The 19,730-nt window shown below is 44.1% G+C and overlaps 1 protein-coding gene across 9 annotated transcripts in view; it reads left to right on the top strand.

Moving 5' to 3' along the window:
* Positions 1–7: 7 nt before the first annotated feature.
* JADE1 (jade family PHD finger 1) overlaps positions 8–19,730 on the top strand; it is a 63,711-nt gene continuing 43,988 nt past the window's right edge. For 3 of the 9 annotated variants that reach the window (XR_013532889.1, XM_017970245.4, XM_078366492.1), the window contains exon 1: positions 1,609–2,158. Coding sequence is in view for 2 of the 9 variants with exons in the window: in XM_017970245.4 (XP_017825734.3) it covers positions 1,870–2,158 (289 nt within the window). In the remaining 7 variants the exon portion in view is untranslated. Of the gene's footprint in view, positions 194–495; positions 604–1,589; positions 2,295–2,562; positions 3,234–19,730 lie in introns of those variants that run through there. The other 6 variants (XM_008992708.4, XM_008992709.4, XM_008992710.5 and 3 more) reach the window with 6 other exon arrangements.

Here is a 19,730-nt window from a genome sequence, read left to right as displayed (position 1 = left end):
GTCCTTCCTCCATAACAAGCCAAACGCCAGCCCGAGAGTGCCTCTGTGCGCGAGTGCCGGGTGTGTGCGCGCCGGCGAGAGCAGGGGCCCGCCCGGCTCCCCGCCCGCCCGCCCGCTGGGGCCCGAACTCATGCAGCTCCGAGCTATCGAGCGGCGCCTAGCCCAGCGCCTCGGCCGAACCCCACCGCAGCAGGTACGCGCGCGAGCCGCGGGGGGCGCGCGGGGTGGGCGCGCCGCGCGTGTGTCCGCGCGTGGGTCCGTGTGCGCGTTCGGGTCCCGCGGCGGCGGCGGCGGCGGCGGCGGCGGCGGCGGCTTCAGGACGAGCCGAGAGGCTCAGCCATATTTGATGGTTTTGTTGCTTTGCTCGGGAGTTCTCGGGAGTAATTTAATGCCGAAGGTCGCTGCCTAGTGGAAATAATATAGTACGTCATTAATATGGCGCCAAAAGATTGGGTTCTCGATATGTAGCGAGGAGGGAGGGACGCCGCCGCCGCCGAGCGCAGCGTTACTATCCCACCAGTAACTTGGGCATTGCCGGGGCGGGGGCCGGAGGAGGAGGAGAGGATGATTTTTGGATCCTGAGAATTGATCTATGTTGGATCAGTAAGTTTTATTATGATTTTTTTTTTCAAATCTGGGGGGGCTGAAGACTTAGAACTATTTCTTCTTTTGGATTTGCGAAGAACATGCGGTTTTCAGGTGAATCATCAATTAAACGCATTCAGGAGCAGAAGCCCAGTTTTAAGTTGGCTTTAGTTTATAGGGTTTTTTTTTTTTTTTTTTTTTTTGGGAAAGCCGAAGTGCATTAGGCTGCATGAAAGTGGAAAGCATAGTAGCAACTTGGTAGACAGATGGCAATGGCAGAACGCAGGTTCGCGTACATATATGAATCCAGAGTGTGTGAGACCATGTGTGTGGTGGGACTGTATTTGTCCAGACATAGGTGTGTGTAGGTACATCTGTGTGTGGTAGCCGCAGCCCTGGCTCTTGTCAGCGCGTCACCTCATGTCCAAAATATTCATTGCATCAATTCAAGGGCAGTGAGAGGGGGTTGGGGGGTAGAGAGACAGCTTGGCAATTAGATTCTTCCGAATTGGGGCTTCCAGTGGTCAGACCTTTTACTTACAGCGCGACTGCTTGTAAAGTGTAAAACCCTTTCATCGATGAAATGGGGTAGGAGTTGGCATTGGTAGAGCAAAGTACCGATTAATCACGAACTTAAAGCGGATTGCAAATTGCAACCTTTGGCACCGTCTGCAAATTGTGGGGGAGGGGTCTCTTGGTCTCCTTGCTTCCTTAAATGAATGTGCAGTTGCAGTGTGTACCCCGGGACTGCAAGTTGCAGAGCCCTTCAGTGCACGTGTCTTGTGCCTGTGAGTGTGTGTTTGCGAGTTGGGGGCTGTTGTTCGGTAGCCAGCAGGCTTTCCGGGTTGCTCGGCATTGGTTTGCAAATGCGGGAGAGGGATGGAATGTGGAATGTTGACCGGGGAACCGAATCCTGTCGGAACGGTCCCATTTGCTGGAGAAATTCGATCCCTTCCACCTCCTTCCCGCTCCCCCCCGCCCGCCTTCGGGCTGGAGGCGGGGCTGAGGACGCGGCTGCTGCTCAAAGTGGCGGAGCGCGGCGGCGGGAGGCAGGTGCACGGCACCCGCCAGTGGGGGTGCCTCAACTTCCGCGGGCGTTTAAATAGCAGCCTCTCTCCCCTCCCACCGGTAATAGGTGACCTGGCGGCCGAGGGCGGCGGGGGGAGGGAACTGGGGGAGACTCCGGAGCTAGCCTCCGCGGCACGTGGGCAGGTGCTGGGTGGCCCCGGGGCCAACTTTTGTAGCCCGCCTCTGGCGTTTGAGGAGAGGCGGCCCAGTGTGGAAATGCGGGCGGGCGGCGGCCGAGGCGGCGCTTCTCAGCCGCGGCCGGAGCGTCAGCTAACGGTCCCAGCTACGACGCCCGGGCCGAGGTGGGGGAGTTGCGGGGGCGGGGACGCCCGGCCCGTCGCGCCTGCCCCGCACAAAGCCCGCGGCGAGGGGGTGGTGCCGCGCCCCCGCCCCGGGAACGGCCTGAAGCCGTACGCGTCCCCGAGCCGGTTCCGGCGGGCGGCCGCAGGCGTTTGTTTGTTGGTTCCGCGCCGCCTTCCTCGCCGGATGGCTTCCTGTGACAGAGGTGATACACAGTTTCCAGAACTGTCTGGGGGCGGGAGCGGGAGCGGGAGCCGAGCCCGCTTGGAGCTCCTCGCCGCCGCCGCCGCCGCTCCCATCTTAAAGCCGTTTCTCGCCGGCGCGCCGGCCCCAGCCCGAAGGTGCCGCCCCGGAGGGACTCGGGGAGGGGGACGTCGCGGCCGTTTCCAGCGGCGCAAGTGGCTTCTGGACGCGAGGGAGCGTTTGATTTGCAACTGGGGCCGAGCGGATTGGTGCAGCTGGCGGCGGCGGGGCGGGAGGAGCGGCGGCGGCGGGGGGTGGCCACTTTCAAATGGAGAGGGCGGCGGCGGCGGGGACGCCGCTGCGGAGGGAGTGGGGCTTGGTTGCGCCACGAGAAGGTGTCATCACTGCACCGGGGCTAATTCCGGCGGAGGTGCCGGGAGTTACTTTCCCCTCCTCCCGCGCTGTTGTTTCTGTCGCCTAGGGAGGAGGAGGAGGAGGAGGAATGGAAGAGAGGGAGGGGGCGGCGCCCCGCGGAGCCGCGGCCCTGCGCATTCCCCGGCGGGCGGCGGGAGCCGCGCGAAGCGTTCGCCACTGCGGGGCGGCGGCCCAGCTCCCCCCACCCTGAAGTGCCCCCCTTGCTGGGATCCTCACTCTTCTCACCCCTCCTCCTCACCCCACTCCGCCACCCTTCCACCAGGGCTCCTCATCCTCGAGTCCTCAACACCGGTTCTGCGCGTCTCAGGTCTCCCCCGCACCGCGGGCCCTCCCCGCCCCAGGATCCCCTGGCCCTGGGTTGCCCACCCAAAGCGCGCGGGGGCGGCCGCAGTCCGGGGGCGGCCGCAGTCCCGGCGCGGGGGAATGCAGAGAGCAAACAAAAAAGCGGGCGATTTAAACGTGCCTTCGAAACCCGTTAGGAAGGCGTCGTCATCCGGAGGCCGTTTAAAAGGAGCTTTAGCTTGCCTTCTAGTAACGAGAAGGCTGGCGCCCTGCCTTACCTCGACAGGGGCGAGGGGCTGTCGCCCTCTATTTAACCCGGCCAAGAGGGAATTTAAATTGTCTTTCGTAAAATGACAGCTGCAGTGAATGACCTGAGACAGGTACGTTTTTCAGGAAAGTAGGAGAGTATCTGAGGTTTCCATTAATGGGAGTGCTTAGGGGGTTCTTTCCCAAAGGTTTTTATTAGATGAACTATTTTTCCACCAGCCGTGAAGGCTAGCTCTCTTGCTACTTGTAGCTGAAGGCAAATACCTTTCAAAGCTGATGAACTAGTTTTAAGATACAGAGAAATTATTTCCCTGAAAGCTGATTTAGGTAGTGACTCACCAGTGGTTAGAGATTTTATAGTAAGTTGCATTTTGATCAAATCACAACTGATCAAGATTTAATCACTTCCAGGTGGAGAAAGGAAGCATTCAAAGTACCCTTATTTATACTGACTAAACACTTTTGATGTGATAATTTGTTGTAGGTAAGCAACATATGAGTGGAAATAAATGGAATGTTCTGTAACATTCTTAGCAAGTACATGCAACCCAGAATTTTTATGGTCCTTTTATCCCAAAGATCTTATTTACTTACACTTTTAAATCAGATGTTCTGATTGGTATTTTGCTGTCTTTCTCAAAGTTTGCATACTTTTATAAGTGTCTTATTTGGCATTATCATTTTAATGTGTAGCATAAATACAATTTCAAGCTGTTTAAGTGTTAGGTTTCCTCATATTTCTTTTCATTCCTATCTAGCAGAGATAATGAGAATGTCTGAAAGTGAGGTAGAACTTGGAACTTGACTCCATCTTTAAGACTACAGACTGCTTTCTGGTAAAAGTTGGGTGGCTGCACATATATTTTAGCTTTAACAAAGGTAGATGTGTGTCCACTTAAAAGGATAAAAGCCCACCTTCTTAGTTCTTCCCGCCTCACTTCTCATTTCCCGTTTTCACAGAAAACTTGACTGGTTTTCTGCCTGTAAACCAGTGCTTTGCTTATATTAGCAAGGTTGAAAGAGTAGGTATACAGGGAAAACAATGAAAAATAAGTTTGAGTGAAACCAGAGGGAGAAAACTTGCTGGAGTTCAAGGAATTGTCTTGTTGCTTAGCCTAGGGGGTTGGGGAAGAAAGAACTAAATAAACTTGTAGGACTAGGTGAGAGTGCGAGCAGATTTCCATTGCGTCTCGCCTGTAATAGGCACGTGGTCGATACTGATTTTTGACTTCAAGAAACTGTTAGTGACTTAAAAAGTTATACAAGTAGTGTTACACGTACGTTTTTGAAAATTAGAAAATACAAGGAAACAAATAGAAAAAGAACACATTGCCACCATTCATAGATTACCAGTGTATTACTTCAGATAATTTTCTATGCATGTACATATTTGTTTTAATAAATATGCGATACATGTATATACCATCTATAAGGACCTTTTTTTCTGTCAGCTAGCTCGGTTTTTAATATCATCTATAACTGGGCATGTTCAGATTTCCCCATTTAGCCCCAGCATATAATAGAGCAGGTTTATCTTAACCGCTGTCTAATAAAGGACCATTTATTGCATTTGAGTGTTACCCTTAAGTAGATTTTAATCTCAAGTAACTTTTTGACAGAATATCTGACACCGAGGAGGCCAGCCTTTGGAAATAAAGTTGTCTGGATTTTTAAAAAGCAAGAAGTCAAAATAGTATTTAAATAGTATTTATTGTAATTTGGAAATTTTAGATTTGGAGATCATCTGTTAGAGAAATATTTTAAGGAAACTTGCTTGCCTGATGTTAGTTTTCCACAGACTTGTTGGAAAAAGATTTATCAGATGTTTGTGTTTCAGTACTGAGGTGGTTGGAACTGTAAACATCAAGATATCAAACACAGATTACATCCTGTCTCTTTAGGGTTTGGTCAGAATGAAGAGGAGGCATAGGAACCTGTCACAGTTCGGCTTTTGTCTTTACTTTCTTCTTTGTGAAGCTCTTCCCTGTTTAGTATTACGGGGCACCTTTTGAAGCATTACAGCTAATGGTCTGTCAGAATTTGCATTATTCAACTGGTTTTCCCATGAGGTTTATAAAACAGGTATCTTGTGGAGAGAAATGTGACATTAGGGAACACACCTTGCTTTTTATTTAGGTTTGCATTAACAAGTTTAACTTGATTGTTAAAACAGTGAAAGTTACATCACGTTTAAACTTTTTTCCTCCCTTGTACAAGCCTTTAACTTGGAGAATTGGCACCATATTCAACACTACCTTTTTTTTTTTTTAAAGAAGGGTGGGTTTGCTTGGAGTTTCTAGTTTTTTAGAGGGTATCAGCAATCTTAATTAGGAAAGGATTTTAATTCCTGAGACAGGTAAGTTGTTTCCTAAAAAGTCCTAGTGTTAAATCTATTTTTCCCATTTTAAAGTCCTTGCAGCACTTTACATGATTGTGTATTTAAAATCTGAACAATTGCTATGTTTATTCTTTTCATCTTTGTGGAATGTAATCTCAGAAAGTTGAGATTTAATTGAGTCTAGTCCTTTGCCTAGCATATTTTTTAGTGTGAAAACTTTGGTTTGCGATCATGAGGGTGTATACATTATTTTGATTTTTTTCTTTTGCAATTCGTAGCCCTGATGAAGCAAGTTACTCTGCCCTCCTAATATATGCAAGAAAATTACCTTGGAGGGCTTTTTTTTTTTTTTTTTTTTGAGACAGAGTCTCACTCTGTTGCCCAGGCTGGAGTGCAGTGGCGTGATCTCAGCTCACTACAACCTCTGCCTCCTGGGTTCAAGCAATTCTCCTGCCTCAGCCTCCTGAGTAGCTGGGATTACAGGCACGTGCCACCACGCCTGGCTAAGTTTTTTATTTTTAGTACAGATAGGGGTTTCACCATGTTGGTCAGGCTGGTCTCGAACTCCCGACCTCGTGATCCGCTCTCCTCGGCCTCCCAAAGTGCTGGAATTACAGGCGAGAACTCCCAGCCCTGGAGGGCCTTTTTAAATTACACGTAGAAGTGATCAATTTGAGTGTCATGGAATAGAATGGAAGAAATTGATGCTAAACTCTGTCTATGAAGGGGTCTTTCCTAGCCCGGGACCTGAATGATTTTTAAGGATCCTTTTCTTACTTCAAAGCACAAACATAAAGATTAGCAGACTTGGAATGGAAAGCCTTTGTCTCCAGGAAAGGGGCCATGTAGTTTACTTTTAATCTCTTAGACTTATAGTATATGGTGTACACGCAACAAATATTCAGTGACCAAGTTTTGGTTACTCTAAAACAAATTCATTATTTACTTTTTGCCTTTGGTTCTTCAGATAGAGGCAAGACATAATGTGATTAAGAGCAGTTGAAGAAAGTTAATTTTTGAAACCTTAGGTTCTTTTGGGCTTATTTGTTGAGGGATATAAACTACAGTTTTCTCTCTCTCTTTTTTTATTTTTTATTTTTTGAGACAAATTCTTGCTATGTCACCCAGAGTGGAGTTCAGTGGTGCGATCTTGGCTCACTGCAGCCTCCGCCTCTGCCTCCTAGGTTCAAGTGATTCTCATGAGTCAGCCTTCGGAGTAGCTGGGATCACAGGCAAGTGCTACCATGGCCAGCTAATTTTTGTATTTTTTTTCTTTTCTTTTTTTTTTTTGAGACAGAGTCTTGCTCTGTCACCAGGTGCCATGCTGGAGTGCAGTGGTGCGATCTCGGCTCACTGCAACCTCCACCTCCCAGGTTCAAGCAATTCTGCCTCAGCCTCCCGAGTAACTGGGACTACAGGCACGAACCACCACTCCCAGCTAGTTTTTGTATTTTTTAGTAGAGATGGGGTTTTACTGTGTTGGCCAGGATAATCTTGATCTCTTGACCTCGTGATCCGCTCGCCTTGGCTTCCCAAAGTGCTGGGATTACAGTCATGAGCCACCGTGCCTGGCCTTTTCTTTCTTTCTTTTCTTTTTTTTTTTTTTTTGAGACAGTCTCGCTCTGTCTCCCGGGCTGGAGTGCAGTGGTGTTACCTCAGCTCACTGCAACCTCTGCCTCCTGGGTTCAAGTGATTCTCCTGCCTCAGCCTCCCAAGTAGCTGGGACTACAGGTATGTGTCACCACGCCCTGCTAATTTTTAGTAGAGATGGGGTTTCACCGTGTTAGCCAAGATGGTGTCAATGTCCTGACCTTGTGATCCACCAGCTCTCAGAGTTCTGGGATTACACGCATGAGCCACCATGCCTGGCTAGATTTCTGTTACTTCAAAAGCACTCACAATTGGCATCTGTCTATCTGCCTATGTCTTTTGTTAGAAAGATGAGGTTTCACTATGTTGCTCAGGTTGCCCAGGCTAGTCCTGAACTTAGGAGTTCCAGCAGTCCTCCCGCCTTGGCCTCCGGAGTAGCTGAGATTACAGGTGTGCACCAGCATGGTTGGTGGTGGTAATATTTTAAACTATTGAACATTTAGTGTCTCCTGTGCAGATTTTATTAACTTGAGAATTCATGGCATCTTCCATGAGAGTTCATAAGCAGTTATTTTAAGTGAAGATTTCAGTGGTGTGAATCCACAGTGAGAAATAAAATGATCATTTTTTTTTTTTTACTTCTTATACCAGGGTAAGGAATAAGAAATAGCAATGTTATTAGCAAGTTGCTTGAAGTTGAACTTCATAGCTTGCTTTAATTTCGCACAAAGTACACTAAATACAATTTAATTTTTTTTTTTTTTTTTGACAGAGTCTTACTCTGTCACCGTGGCTGGAGTGCTGGAGAAAAAGTCACTGGTTTTACTGTGGCCTTTTTTAAGTTGATGAGAGTCTCCTCAGCGCCCTCCCTGACCTTTTCTTCCTTTTGATTATTGCCTGTTCTAGTTAGGGACTTATTTTTTTTTTTAGACAGTCTTGCTCTCATGAGTCATGAGTCTCTTCATGGAGTACAGTAGCACAATCTCCCCTCACTGCAACCTGGGTTCAAGCAATTCTCCTGTCTCAGCCTCCCAAGTAGCTGGGGTTGCAGGCACCTGCCACCACAACCGGCTAATTCTTGTATTTTTAGTAGAGATGGAGTTCCGCCATGTTGGCCAGGCTGGTCTCAAACTTTTGACCTCAAGTGATCCACCTTCCTTGGCCTCCCAAAGTGCTGGGATTACAAGCGTGAGTCACCTCGCCCAGCCATAGTTAGGGACTTCATCAGGAGTGATTGTGTCTGATCCTTAATTTTGCAAGGTTTCCGGTACTTGCCCAGGACCTGGTAATTGATTCACATTGAACTAAACACACATAGTGGGGGTTTATAAACATACTGCTAGTCTGTTGAGGTATAGGAGAGATCAGTTGACTTTTCTGTAAAGAGCCAGATAGTCAATATTTTAGGTTTTGTGGATCATACGGTCTGTCACAACTGTTAAAGTGGACAGTTGTGGCAGAACAACCATGGACAGAATGAATGAGTGTGACTGTGTTCCAATAAATAACCATGGATATAGAAATGTAAAGTTTTTTTATCGCGACGGAGTTTCGCTCTTGTTACCCAGGCTGGAGTGCAATGGCAGGATCTTGGCTCACCACAACCTCCGCCTCCTGGGTTCAGGCAATTCTCCTGCCTCAGCCTCCTGAGTAGCTGGGACTACAGGTGCGCACCACCATACTCAGCTAATTTTTTGTATTTTTAGTAGAGACGGGGTTTCACCATGTTGACCAGGATGGTCTCGATCTCTTGACCTCATGATCCACCCGCGCGGCCTCCCAAAGTGCTGGGATTACAGGCGTGAGCCACTGCGCCCAGCCAGAAATGTAAAATTTTTATAAGCTTAATAAGTAATGAAATGTTCTTTGACCCTCTACCCTCAACCATTTAAATATGTGAAAATCACTCTTAGCTGAAAAGCCATACAGAAACAGGCTGTTGACCCCTGATTGGTTGATTGATTTGAGAGAGAGTCTCACCCAGTTGTCCAGGATGGAGTGTAGTGGTGCAAATTTCTGGTTCACATGATCCTCCCACCCTAGCCTCCCCAGTAGCTGGGACTGCAGGCACCCCTACCCCCCCACAAGTCCTGGTTCACTTTTTGTATTTTTTGTAGGGATGGGGTTTTGCTGTGTTTCCCTGTCTGATCTTAACTCCTGAGCTCAAAGGTTCTGCCCACTTTGGCCGTCACTCCTTGGCCTCCCCAGATTTATAGTAAGATGCAGCAGTCACTTGATTGTTTCTGCTGGTAGCTCAGCTCCCTTCTAGGAACCTGAAAATACAAGTTGAAATTAGAAATTTGTTTGGAGGTAGTTGGCTACGCTGAGGGCTGTGGGGTCGCTGCCCATCCCCGCCCTTTCCTAAGCTGGAGTGCAACGGTTTTTTTTTTATTGTTGTTAATCAATGAGAGCTTGTTACGTTGCTCAGGTTGGCCTTGAACTTATACCCTCGCCTTCTCAAGCGCCAGGACAACTGGCCGGAGCCACCGCGACTCCCGGTTTTGTGTGTGCGTGTGTGTGTGTGTGTGTGTACAGGGTTTTTCTATTGCTCAGGCTGGAGTGCAGTGGCACAATCATGGCTCAACAGCCTCTTGGTCTCAAGCAGTTCTCCTGTCTTAGCTTCCGGAGTAGCTGGGACTCTGATCCTAGATCCCTTTTGAGGATAAAATGTGTAAGAACAATTTCCTTGGTCATCTCTCATACCCTCTTAAGGGGGTCAAGCTAAGAAACCCTTTGTAAGAGGATATGTATAAGAGTGGGTTCCTCTACAGAGGGAGATAATGTCAAGTAGGGTGTATGTGTCACATTAATCAGAAGTTAATGCCTGCCCCTCCTACTCCTCTCATAGTGTTTAAAGAACTGCTGACCCATTCTTCCAGTTTTATCTTTTGTGTGCTCCGCTAGGCAAAATGAATGGCATTTGCAACCATCTTGCAATGAATCTGTGTTTCAGTTTTCCAAGTTAACATATTGTTTATTGACATTTTCAGTTTTTGCTCCCTGATAATATATCATGGACTTAATCATTCACATGACTTCGTTTTAAATCCCAGTGGACATCCAGGAGGGAGAAACCCATTTTCCAGGAATCTGGCACAGGAGGAGGGTGCCTGCCCATCTGCCTGGGGAACTGGACTTCGGTTCTGTTACTGTCTTTGCACTGGATCTACATACATGTCTTTGTGCAAGTTGATAAACATCCAGAATTCAGTGTACTCCTCTTTAAAAGTAGGAAGGGTGGATTAAATTATTTTAAATTGTTTCTTAAATCCTCCTACCTCTACAGTTAATTATGATTTTATGGGTTTCTTTTGGGAAGATTTCTTATAGACACAGTCTGTATTGTGAGTCTTGTAGACACGGTCTATGTTGTGAGATTCAGACTTCAGCCTCAGAGAATGCTTTCTGGACCTTGCTGCTAAGTTTGAGACCATTTTAGGTTTCCATGCTCATAACAAGACTTGTACAATTGTGATGAAATGTTTGTTTTCATATGTAACTGGAATGATTGTGTAAATGCTGTTTTTCTCAAGTGTGTCATCTAGGTCTTCAAATATATAACATTGGGAGTCTCTCTTTTTTTTTTTTTTTAAAACAGTACGTTAAAAATTTTTGGTGACTTAACATTGTTAGTGGTAACTGATAGTTTCTGACAACTGGGTATAATCAAGGAACAAAGTTCCTGAAAAACAGCTGCATTTCAATCTGCACAATGTAATTGTCATTAGCTGGTTAAGTCTGGTTTCTGCAGAAGCTGCTTTGTATATCCTGTATAAGAACATCTGGTTTGAGCATTTAAAAATCTTTTTAAATTACCCTGTAGACATTTAGCATTTATTGGCTTATTCCACCAAGGGTGGAATAATGGGTTTGTAGGATCCTTTCCCATGCTTACTCTTACCTTTGTTAATTCAGAGGCATTTGGTATTTCTAAAGTGTCTAATGAACTTTTAGAGTTCGACACGAAGATTTGGATGTATATGTATGTATTAATAGAAATTAGTACCTGGTTCAGAGACCCCCAAGGCAGAATGGAACGCAAACTTCTGATTTCAGTGAAATGCTTTAGAAAATAAACATTTCATTTTTGTGTATTCTGAAGAGATTAATCTGACTCTAGTTTTCCCTGGTAAGTTGTCAGAAAACTGTGAGACTAGGAATAGGACGTAAAGGGCAAATGGGCTTAATTTCTCTGGGTGGTAGCACTGTCTTAAGAAGGATTCTGATGATATACGTGGGCTTGTGGAAAAGAATGACTTAATTTATCAACCATGCCTGCCATAGGTGAAAGGAATGACATATTTGCTCGCTACCTCTTGAACATAGCCTTTTTATTTTTACCAAAATACTACTGTTGAAATGGATAAAGAGTTTAAATGTGTTCTTTAAAGATAGTTTAAACCCTAATTTTCCTGTGTGGGCTAGTTTTTTCTATTGTTGTATATATTTTAAGGGACCTCTGCATATTGGCTGTTTTTACCTGTTTCAAAAACTTAAGGTTTTGAAGTATGTGATAACCTAATCAAGCAAATAGGGGATAATAGCATTTTATGGCATTATTTTTATTTTTTTGAGGTGGAGTTTCGCTCTTGTTGCCCAGGCTGGAGTGCAATGGCACAATCTTGGTTCACTGCAACCTCTGCCTTCTAGGTTCAAGCAATTCTCCTGAGTAGCTGGGATAACAGACATGCACCACCATGTCTTGCTAATTTTTTGTATTTTTAATAGAGACGGGGTTTCTCCATTTGATCAGGCTGGTCTCAAACTCCTGACCTCAGGTGATCCACCTGCCTCAGCCTCCAGAAGTGCTGGGGTTACAGATGTGAGCCTCCCCCAGCTTTATGACATTATTACCTTTTCTCTTTTTTTCTTTTGCACTTTTGCATCAGATTTTTTTTTTTTTTTGAGATGGAGTCTCACTCTGTCGCCCAGTCTGGAGTACAATGGCCTGATAACGGCTTACTACAACCTCTGCCTCCTGGGTTCAAGTGATTCTCCTGCCTCAGCCTCCCGAGTAGCTGGGACTATAGGCGCCCTCTACTATGTCCAGCTAATTTTTGTATTTTTAGTAGAGACAGGGTTTCACCATATTGGCCAAGCGACCGAACTCCTGACCTTGTCATCAGCCTCCCAAAGTGCTGAAATTACAGGTGTGAGCCACTGTGCCTAGCCCACATAAAGCAAGACAAGTCTTTGTTACTACATCTCAGGAAAGAGGTGGCATATACATAGTTTATCGATGGCTGGTCATTATAGGCTGGTGATTTTCGGGGCAAGAAGTTGTGCTCTAGTGTCTTTTACATACTGGGGAGCAGGGAAGATAGTTGTTGGCTCTTAAATCTTTACTATTATATGTGTAGTATACGATCATGGTAAAAAGTTAAAATCATATTAAAGGTCATATAGAGAAGTAAAAACTCTCAACTCGCCGGGTGCGGTGGCTCATGCCTATAATCCCAGCACCTTGGGAGGTCCAGGCAGGTGGATCACGAGGTCAAGAGATAGAGACCATCCTGGTCAACAAGGTGAAACCCCGTCTCTGCTAAAACTACGAAAATTAGCTGGGCATGGTGGTGTGCGCCTGTAATCCCAGCTACTCGGGAGGCTGAGGCAGGAGAATTGCTTGAACCCATAAGATGGAAGTTGTGGTGAGCCGAGATCGTGCCATTGCACTCCAGTCTGAGTAACAACAGAGAAACTCTGTCTCAAAAAAACACAAAAAACAAAACACAGAAAAAAAATTCTCAACCCAGTCTGTCTTGGAACTCTTTGGTCACGTTTCTCAGAGATAACCACTATGAACCTTTATGTTATTCAAGAAATTTTCCATGAATATACAGGCAATTGCTGTACATGTTTTCTCTCCTCTTATATCTAAATGGCCTTATATTTTGGGTTTTTTCCCTGCAGTTTGCCTCTTTTTCTCTCCTAATATGTCTTGGGCATCTTTCCATATCTGAGCATTTAGATCTAACAGAAAAGAATTCTGAGTAGATGGAAATAAGGATAAAAGCTAAAGATTGGGAGACCATGGTGACTGACTGCCTTAATTTACTCCCATGTCAAGGGAAGTTAAAAAAAATAGGTTCCAAGTACAAATGATTGGAATGTATTGTCCTAGCTGCTCTTATTCAGTTGCTGACTCTTAATTGAGTTAGCAACTACAGAGACCTGGAAGGGGTTTAATAGATTGCCTTAGAGCTCATAAGCAGTGATTGGATTATTTATAAATTGGCAAATGAGAGCTGCTTTTTATTCATTCAGAACCACTGAAATGTATAAATTTCTTAAAGTCTTGAAAAATGCTTTCTTGGTTTTTAAATCTGAGTTCAAAAATAACTTATAAAGAATTTACAGTGAACTAGTGTGTTATAGTACATGGGCTTTATGACAAATGCTCCTGAGTAAATATTATAATTATCTAGTCAGTTATCATAATTTTTTTCTTTTGGAGGAGGTGGCTATTTATTGCTAATATAAACTTGTCAGCTGAATATTTTTAAGTTTTACCTTTTTCCAGAGGTTTTTTATTAGCTTGGGCCAGCATTTTCCTTAAATAAGGTTTGATACGACGTTATAAAGAACACATTTTTTTGCTTGAGATATTTAGGCAAGATTAAAACATTAACACTTAAGATTTAAGCTGTTTGTCAGTTAAATGTATTACCTTTTTTTTTTTTTTACTCGATATAACCCTTTAGTTAAATTGGGAATATGGGTTTGAGTTATAGTCATAGTAGTATTTTTAGATTCTGTGAGTATATGAATTAGATAATGTTGCCAATTTGAAAACTTCATATCTAGGTGATTAACGTTTACTTTAAAAACTGAGGTAAGAAACCAGCTGGATTTCCTTCACATACATCTAAGGGCAGGTAGACAGATATTATTGTGAAATACAGATCATTATATTTGAGTACTTAGAACCATATATTCCATAGAAGGCAAAAGTGACCTATTAAGAATGTAATATGTCTTTTTGGGGGAGTATTCTGTGATCAGTAATTTAGGAATCAAATTATCAGGTACATAGTGTTTAAAAAATAATTTAGCCGGGCGCGGTGGCTCAAGCCTGTAATCCCAGCGCTTTGGGAGACTGAGGCGGGTGGATCACGAGGTCAAGAGATCGAGACCATCCTGGTCAACATGGTGAAACCCCGTCTCTACTAAAGATACAAAAAAATTAGCTGGGCATGGTGGCGCGTGCCTGTAATCCCAGCTACTCAGGAAGCTGAGGCAGGAGAATTGCCTGAACCCAGGAGGCAGAGGTTGCGGTGAGCCGAGATCGCGCCATTGCACTCCAGCGAAACTTCGTCACAAAAAAAAAATAAAATAATTTGAACTTTGTGAACTTAAACAGAAAGGAGTAGCTCATAAAATAATTAGTTTTGTGTAAGACCCACCTGGTTTCTGAAAATACATTCTTTAATACCTTTAGTTTTAGCTATTTGACGAAATAAAAGGACATCAATAAATTTAAAAATGAATACAGAAGTTATTCCATTTAAAGGTCAATTAAATATTAAAGTAAAAGCATCTCAAAATTCAATAAAGTGGATTGAACATAAGGAAACAGTATAGGAACTAAGGCATTCGTCCAATAGGTTATTTTAATACATAGTATTGCAGTGAGTGATATATATGAAAGTATGTAGAGGTCTTTAATTGAGTACCTTCTAGAACTTCTTGAGTGAAATAAATAACAATGGAAACAGTAGATAAAATTGATATTTTGAGAGAGAAACCAGCCTTTCTGCATATGAGCAGTAAGACAGTTAAAATCACTAGGGTGTAATCCTTATAGCTATAGAGTTTATAGCCTGATAAATGGCCCCTGTTCTACCACAGAGAGTAATTCTAGTAACTGGATAGTTTGTTTTTCTCAAATCTGTCTCTGTTTCCCAGGAATAGCATTGAATAAACATCCTCAAATTCTTAATCATCATCTTTTTTTTTTTTCCCTGAGACAGAGTTTTGTGGACAGAGTCTTGCTATATTGCCCAGGCTGGAATGCAGTGGCGTGATCTCGCTCACTGCAACCTCTGCCTCCCAGGTTCATGGGATTCTCCTGCCTCAGCCTCTCAAGTAGCTGGGACAACAGGCGTGCACCACCAAACCTGGCTAATTTTTTTGTGTTTTTAGTAGGGACAAGGTTTCACCATGTTGACTAGGCTGGTCTCAAATTCCTGGCCTCCAGTTATCTGCCTGCCTCAGCCTCCTTAGGTGTTTGGATTATAGGCGTGAGCCACTGTGCGGGGGGGCCCTCTTATTCTTTTGTAAAAGTCCTTCTCTCCTTGTCCACGAGGTTCTCATTCTTTCATAGAATGATCACGACCAAACCCAGGTCACTGAACTTGTTCACTCACATTCCTGGGCCACCTTAGGGATGAGTTCCTTCAGCTAGTGGCTGCTCTAAATCTATTGCATGCAGATTTTCACCAGTTTCAGTCAGAGGAATGTCAATTTCAAGGTTTTCTGGTTTCTTGCTCTTATGTGCATGTGAGCAGTAATCTGGTGACTTTTATTGCACTTACCACACTGAAGCCGCTTGTCTAGTTATTTGCTGTTTCTTCCAAGTAGACCATGTGCTCCTACAGCGCAGATATTCCATATGTTGTTCACCGTATCTCTGACATCTATCTAACTTGATAAAATTTTCCTCAAATTAATATGTTAGCTAATGTACTGCATTATAAACCACATGACAGAAGGGATCCAAGGAGGGAGTGATCTACATGTAAACTGAATAGGGGTTTGGGCCAGTGGGTAAAGCATGTGTTTGCATTTCTTGAGGAGATGGTTCTCCCGCAGCTGCCACAGATGCTCAGTTGTCTTGGTGCATCTTTCCCTGCAACGAATGGAGTAGAGACACCAGAGAATTGTTAAGTAATTGGTCCAACCATGGTCTTTGGCCAGTGGCCTTTCCAGGCAGTGTTCTGTTTTTAATCTAACTTTCTAGGTAGTCTTTTGGCAAACTCCTGAAATGCCCACTAACTAGTACTTTTGTCTCTGTAGCTGTTATGTTTTTCATGGTAAATGGACACTCCAGGCTCCTATAAGTTGAATAACTTTGTATCAGTTTTGAGGAAATTTAGACAGAATGTTAGATTGAGACTGTCTTTGATTCAGAGGGCATCTATTGTAGCCATCCTGAGAAGCCTTGTTTCTGACCAGTCTGAGTTGGGTTCAATCTGTGTCCCTCACTGCAAGACTTCATGTGTTCCCTATACCTACCATCACGGTCCTCCTTCTCTGTCATATATATATAATATATATATAATTTTTTTTTTTTAGGCAGACTGTCACACCCAGACTGGAGTGTAGTGGTATGATCTCTGCTCACTGCAACCTCTGCCTTCTGGGTTCAAGTGATTCTCCTGCCTTAGCCTCCTGCGTAGCTGGGACTACAGGTGCATGCCACGACGTCTGGCTAATTGAATTTCTTTTTCTTTTTTAGTAGAGACAGGGTTTCGGCATGTTGGCTAGGCTGGTCTTGAACTCCTGACCTCAGTTAATACGCCTGCCTTGGCCTCCCAAAGTTCTGGGATTATAGGTGTGAGCCACTGCACCTGGCCCTCTGTTATGTGTTTATTTCATATTTGATTTGAGAGAATGTGTTCTTTAGAAATTATTGCCATCTTTAGAGACACATACATGAAGCAAGGCAGTAGTTGATTGAATACTGAGAAAGACTTCTTTGACCAAGACTTTGGTTATGCTCCTCTGCTCCTTTGAGTGAATGGGCACTACCTTGGGCTTCCCTCTTTTTGTTGAATCCAGTTGAAGCAAATATCCTGTTAAAATCAGTTTAGGGAAAATTCTTCACCTGGGTGTCTGACCAGTCTCTCCTATCTTATCCTGTCTTCCATAATAATACTATCAAATTAATGTCACCATAAACCCCTTATCCTTGATATTTCTGTTTAGTAATCTTCTATCCTCTGGTCCCACCCTGCTTCTTGGTTTTATATCTCCACCTCTGTTGGAATCTGAGTTGGGTTCAGTCTCCATCCCCCACTGCAAGACCCCATCACAGTGTTCTCTGTACCTACCATGGTCCCCCTTGAGTAAAATCTGCCTTACCATCTCTAGCAAGTGTTGTGAGTAATGTTTTTCAATGGTACTATTAAGGTAACAGCACACTGGAAAGCAAGGTGAAAAGTTCTGAAAGAGGAAGAAAGTTGAACTGAGTAGTACAGAGTATATGTTTGGAGTTGGAGTGTTGGATGATGTTCATTGGCTTTGAACTGAGCCCCAGAAAAGAGGTGGGATTAGGATAGGTAGGGAGGAAGGAGCAACAGAAGCAGCATGAGCAGAGAATGAGAACTGAAAGAAGCCTAGTGTTCAGGGAAGGGGCCTGGCCCAACCAATGCAAGCTCTGGGCTTTGCGGCTTGCTAGAACAGATGCCTGAGTAAAGCTGCGAGAAGTCAGGAAACTTCATTTTGGCTGAACAGTTTGGATTTAGACCTATTTGTAGTATGGAATGGAGGGATAGATCTACATATGGTAGTTTGATGAGTTCATCTCATGGGGTGTAATTAATTTATTGTAGTAATAATTGGAAGTGGTAAGAAATCATAGTGTGGAGAAGAGGTGTTTAAAGCTTTCTAGGTATAAGTGATTGAAGGACAAACCACAGGGCATACAGGAACTTCAAAGAGTCATAATATTATGAATCAGTAAACCTTGGCAATTGGCTGTAAGGTAAGAATGGATGTATACTAAGAAAAAAATGGGCAGAAAGTAAGATTTTGAGTATGAAGATGCTACCCAGCATAATACACTGTGTTATACGTATGTTGGTAAGTATGGTACTCTGTCCCAAATATGCTCCTTTTTCAGGAGTTCAAGACCAGCCTGATCCTTTTTCTGGCTACCTCCTCTTTGTTCTTCAGAACCCAGCTCAGTCTTATCAGCCTCCTCTGACTCTTATCCCACCTTCTGTGTTCCTGGAGAACTCTGCATTTACCACTGCCAGGCACAAACAGTACTGAATTTCTCTTGCTTGTCTGTCTCCTCAACTAGTCCAGAAGCTCAATGAGGTCAGGGATACTAATTTTCTTCCAGCACCTCCTTGTATGTGAGATATTCAGATGTTTGTTGGCTGCATTATGTGCCATTATATCTTCTTGCTGCTTTCTCTGGGGTGTTGTGAGTAGCCATTTTAATTGATTACTGCTTATCTTACTACCATCTAGATAGTAATTAGCCATTGCCCTAAGAGTCAGGAAAGGTGATGATGATGCTGGCTTTTAGTGGGGCAGATATTTGCAGCATACAACCATTGTATTGTATAGCTTAACTTGTATTTTGATTTTCTGATAAAGTAAGTAATCCTGGGTGAGATAAATCAGCTTGATGTCAAGATATAAGTACATTAGAGCCACAGAGGAGGAAATTCTGCCGAGCACTAACCCCCATTACTGTGCCAAGTTCCCTGGAGAAGCAAATACGGCATTCTCAACCCTCATTACTCATAATCTTCAGTGTGGATGAAAATGGATTTCATTAGAAGGAAAATACTATTTTTACTCTTCTTTTACTTGAATAATTTTGCTAAAGAGAGTATTTATGTGTGTTTAGGTACATCATTCTATTTTGGCCAATGCTCTTGTTTTTTATTTAGTGACTGTTGAAGTGCTTTCTCAGGGAGTTGTGTTTGTAAGCTGGGAAGTAAGCATTTTGATTTAAAAAGATTCTTAACTTCTTTAAGCAACTCTATTTAGGTAAATTTAAGTTGTCTGAATCGATGAAGATGTTTTCTTATTTCCAGCTAGGAAGTGTTTTATGAGCTTTCTCAAACCCTCATTTCTCATAACTCTCCCACCCTCTTACAAGGTCTCACATTTCATTAGTCTTACTGTGTTGCATCACAATGTTACTTTTAAGGAATTCCTCTTCATATAGTTTATTTTTATTTTTATTTTATTTTTTTGAGATAGTCTCACTCTCACACCCAGGCTGGAGCATGACCACAGCTCACTGCAGCCTCAACCTCCCAGTCTTAGGTGATTCTCCTGGCTCAGCCTCCTGAGTAGCTGGAACTACAGGTTATGTGCCACCACACCCAGCTAATTTTTTTTTTTTTTTAATAGAGATGGGGGTGGTCTCACCATGTTGCCCAGGCTGGTCTTGAACTCCTTACGTCAGGTGATCCACCTGTCTTGGCCTCCCAAGGTGCTGGGATTACAGGTGTGAGCCACCACGCTCGACCACACCCAGCTAATTTTTAAATTTTTTTGTGGAGATAGGGGTCTCCTTATGTTGCTCAGTCTGGTCTCAATTCTTAGGTTCAAGCAGTCCTCCTGCCCTGGCCCCACAAAGTGCTGGGATTACAGGTGTGAGACACCATGATCAGTGTAGTACCAATTTTTTTTTTTTTAATGCTGTTTTATAATGTAGGCTTTGGGGAGCTGAAGCTGTTAGGAATGAGTAGTCTTTTGCCTTTCCCTCTTCCCTTTTCCATCTTGCTGGATCCTGAGGGGAGGAGCCAGAGGAACCTTCTCTAGAAGGCTGGAGAGCTTAGCTGTGTGCAGTTGGTGTTTTTGGCACACATAGGGCAGAGAAGACAGTCCAATAGGGAGTGGGCCACAGGTGTTTCTTGGTCATGGAATTTGAGGCCTGGAGTGGGCTTGCCCCAGGCCAAGCTGTAGATTGCCTGGTTATGGATGCTGAGTGGGG

This window comes from Callithrix jacchus, chromosome 3, assembly GCF_049354715.1.
Source record: "Callithrix jacchus isolate 240 chromosome 3, calJac240_pri, whole genome shotgun sequence".
In the NCBI taxonomy this organism is placed as follows: Eukaryota; Metazoa; Chordata; class Mammalia; order Primates; family Cebidae; genus Callithrix; species Callithrix jacchus.
This window is presented reverse-complemented; position numbering and strand designations above follow the sequence as displayed.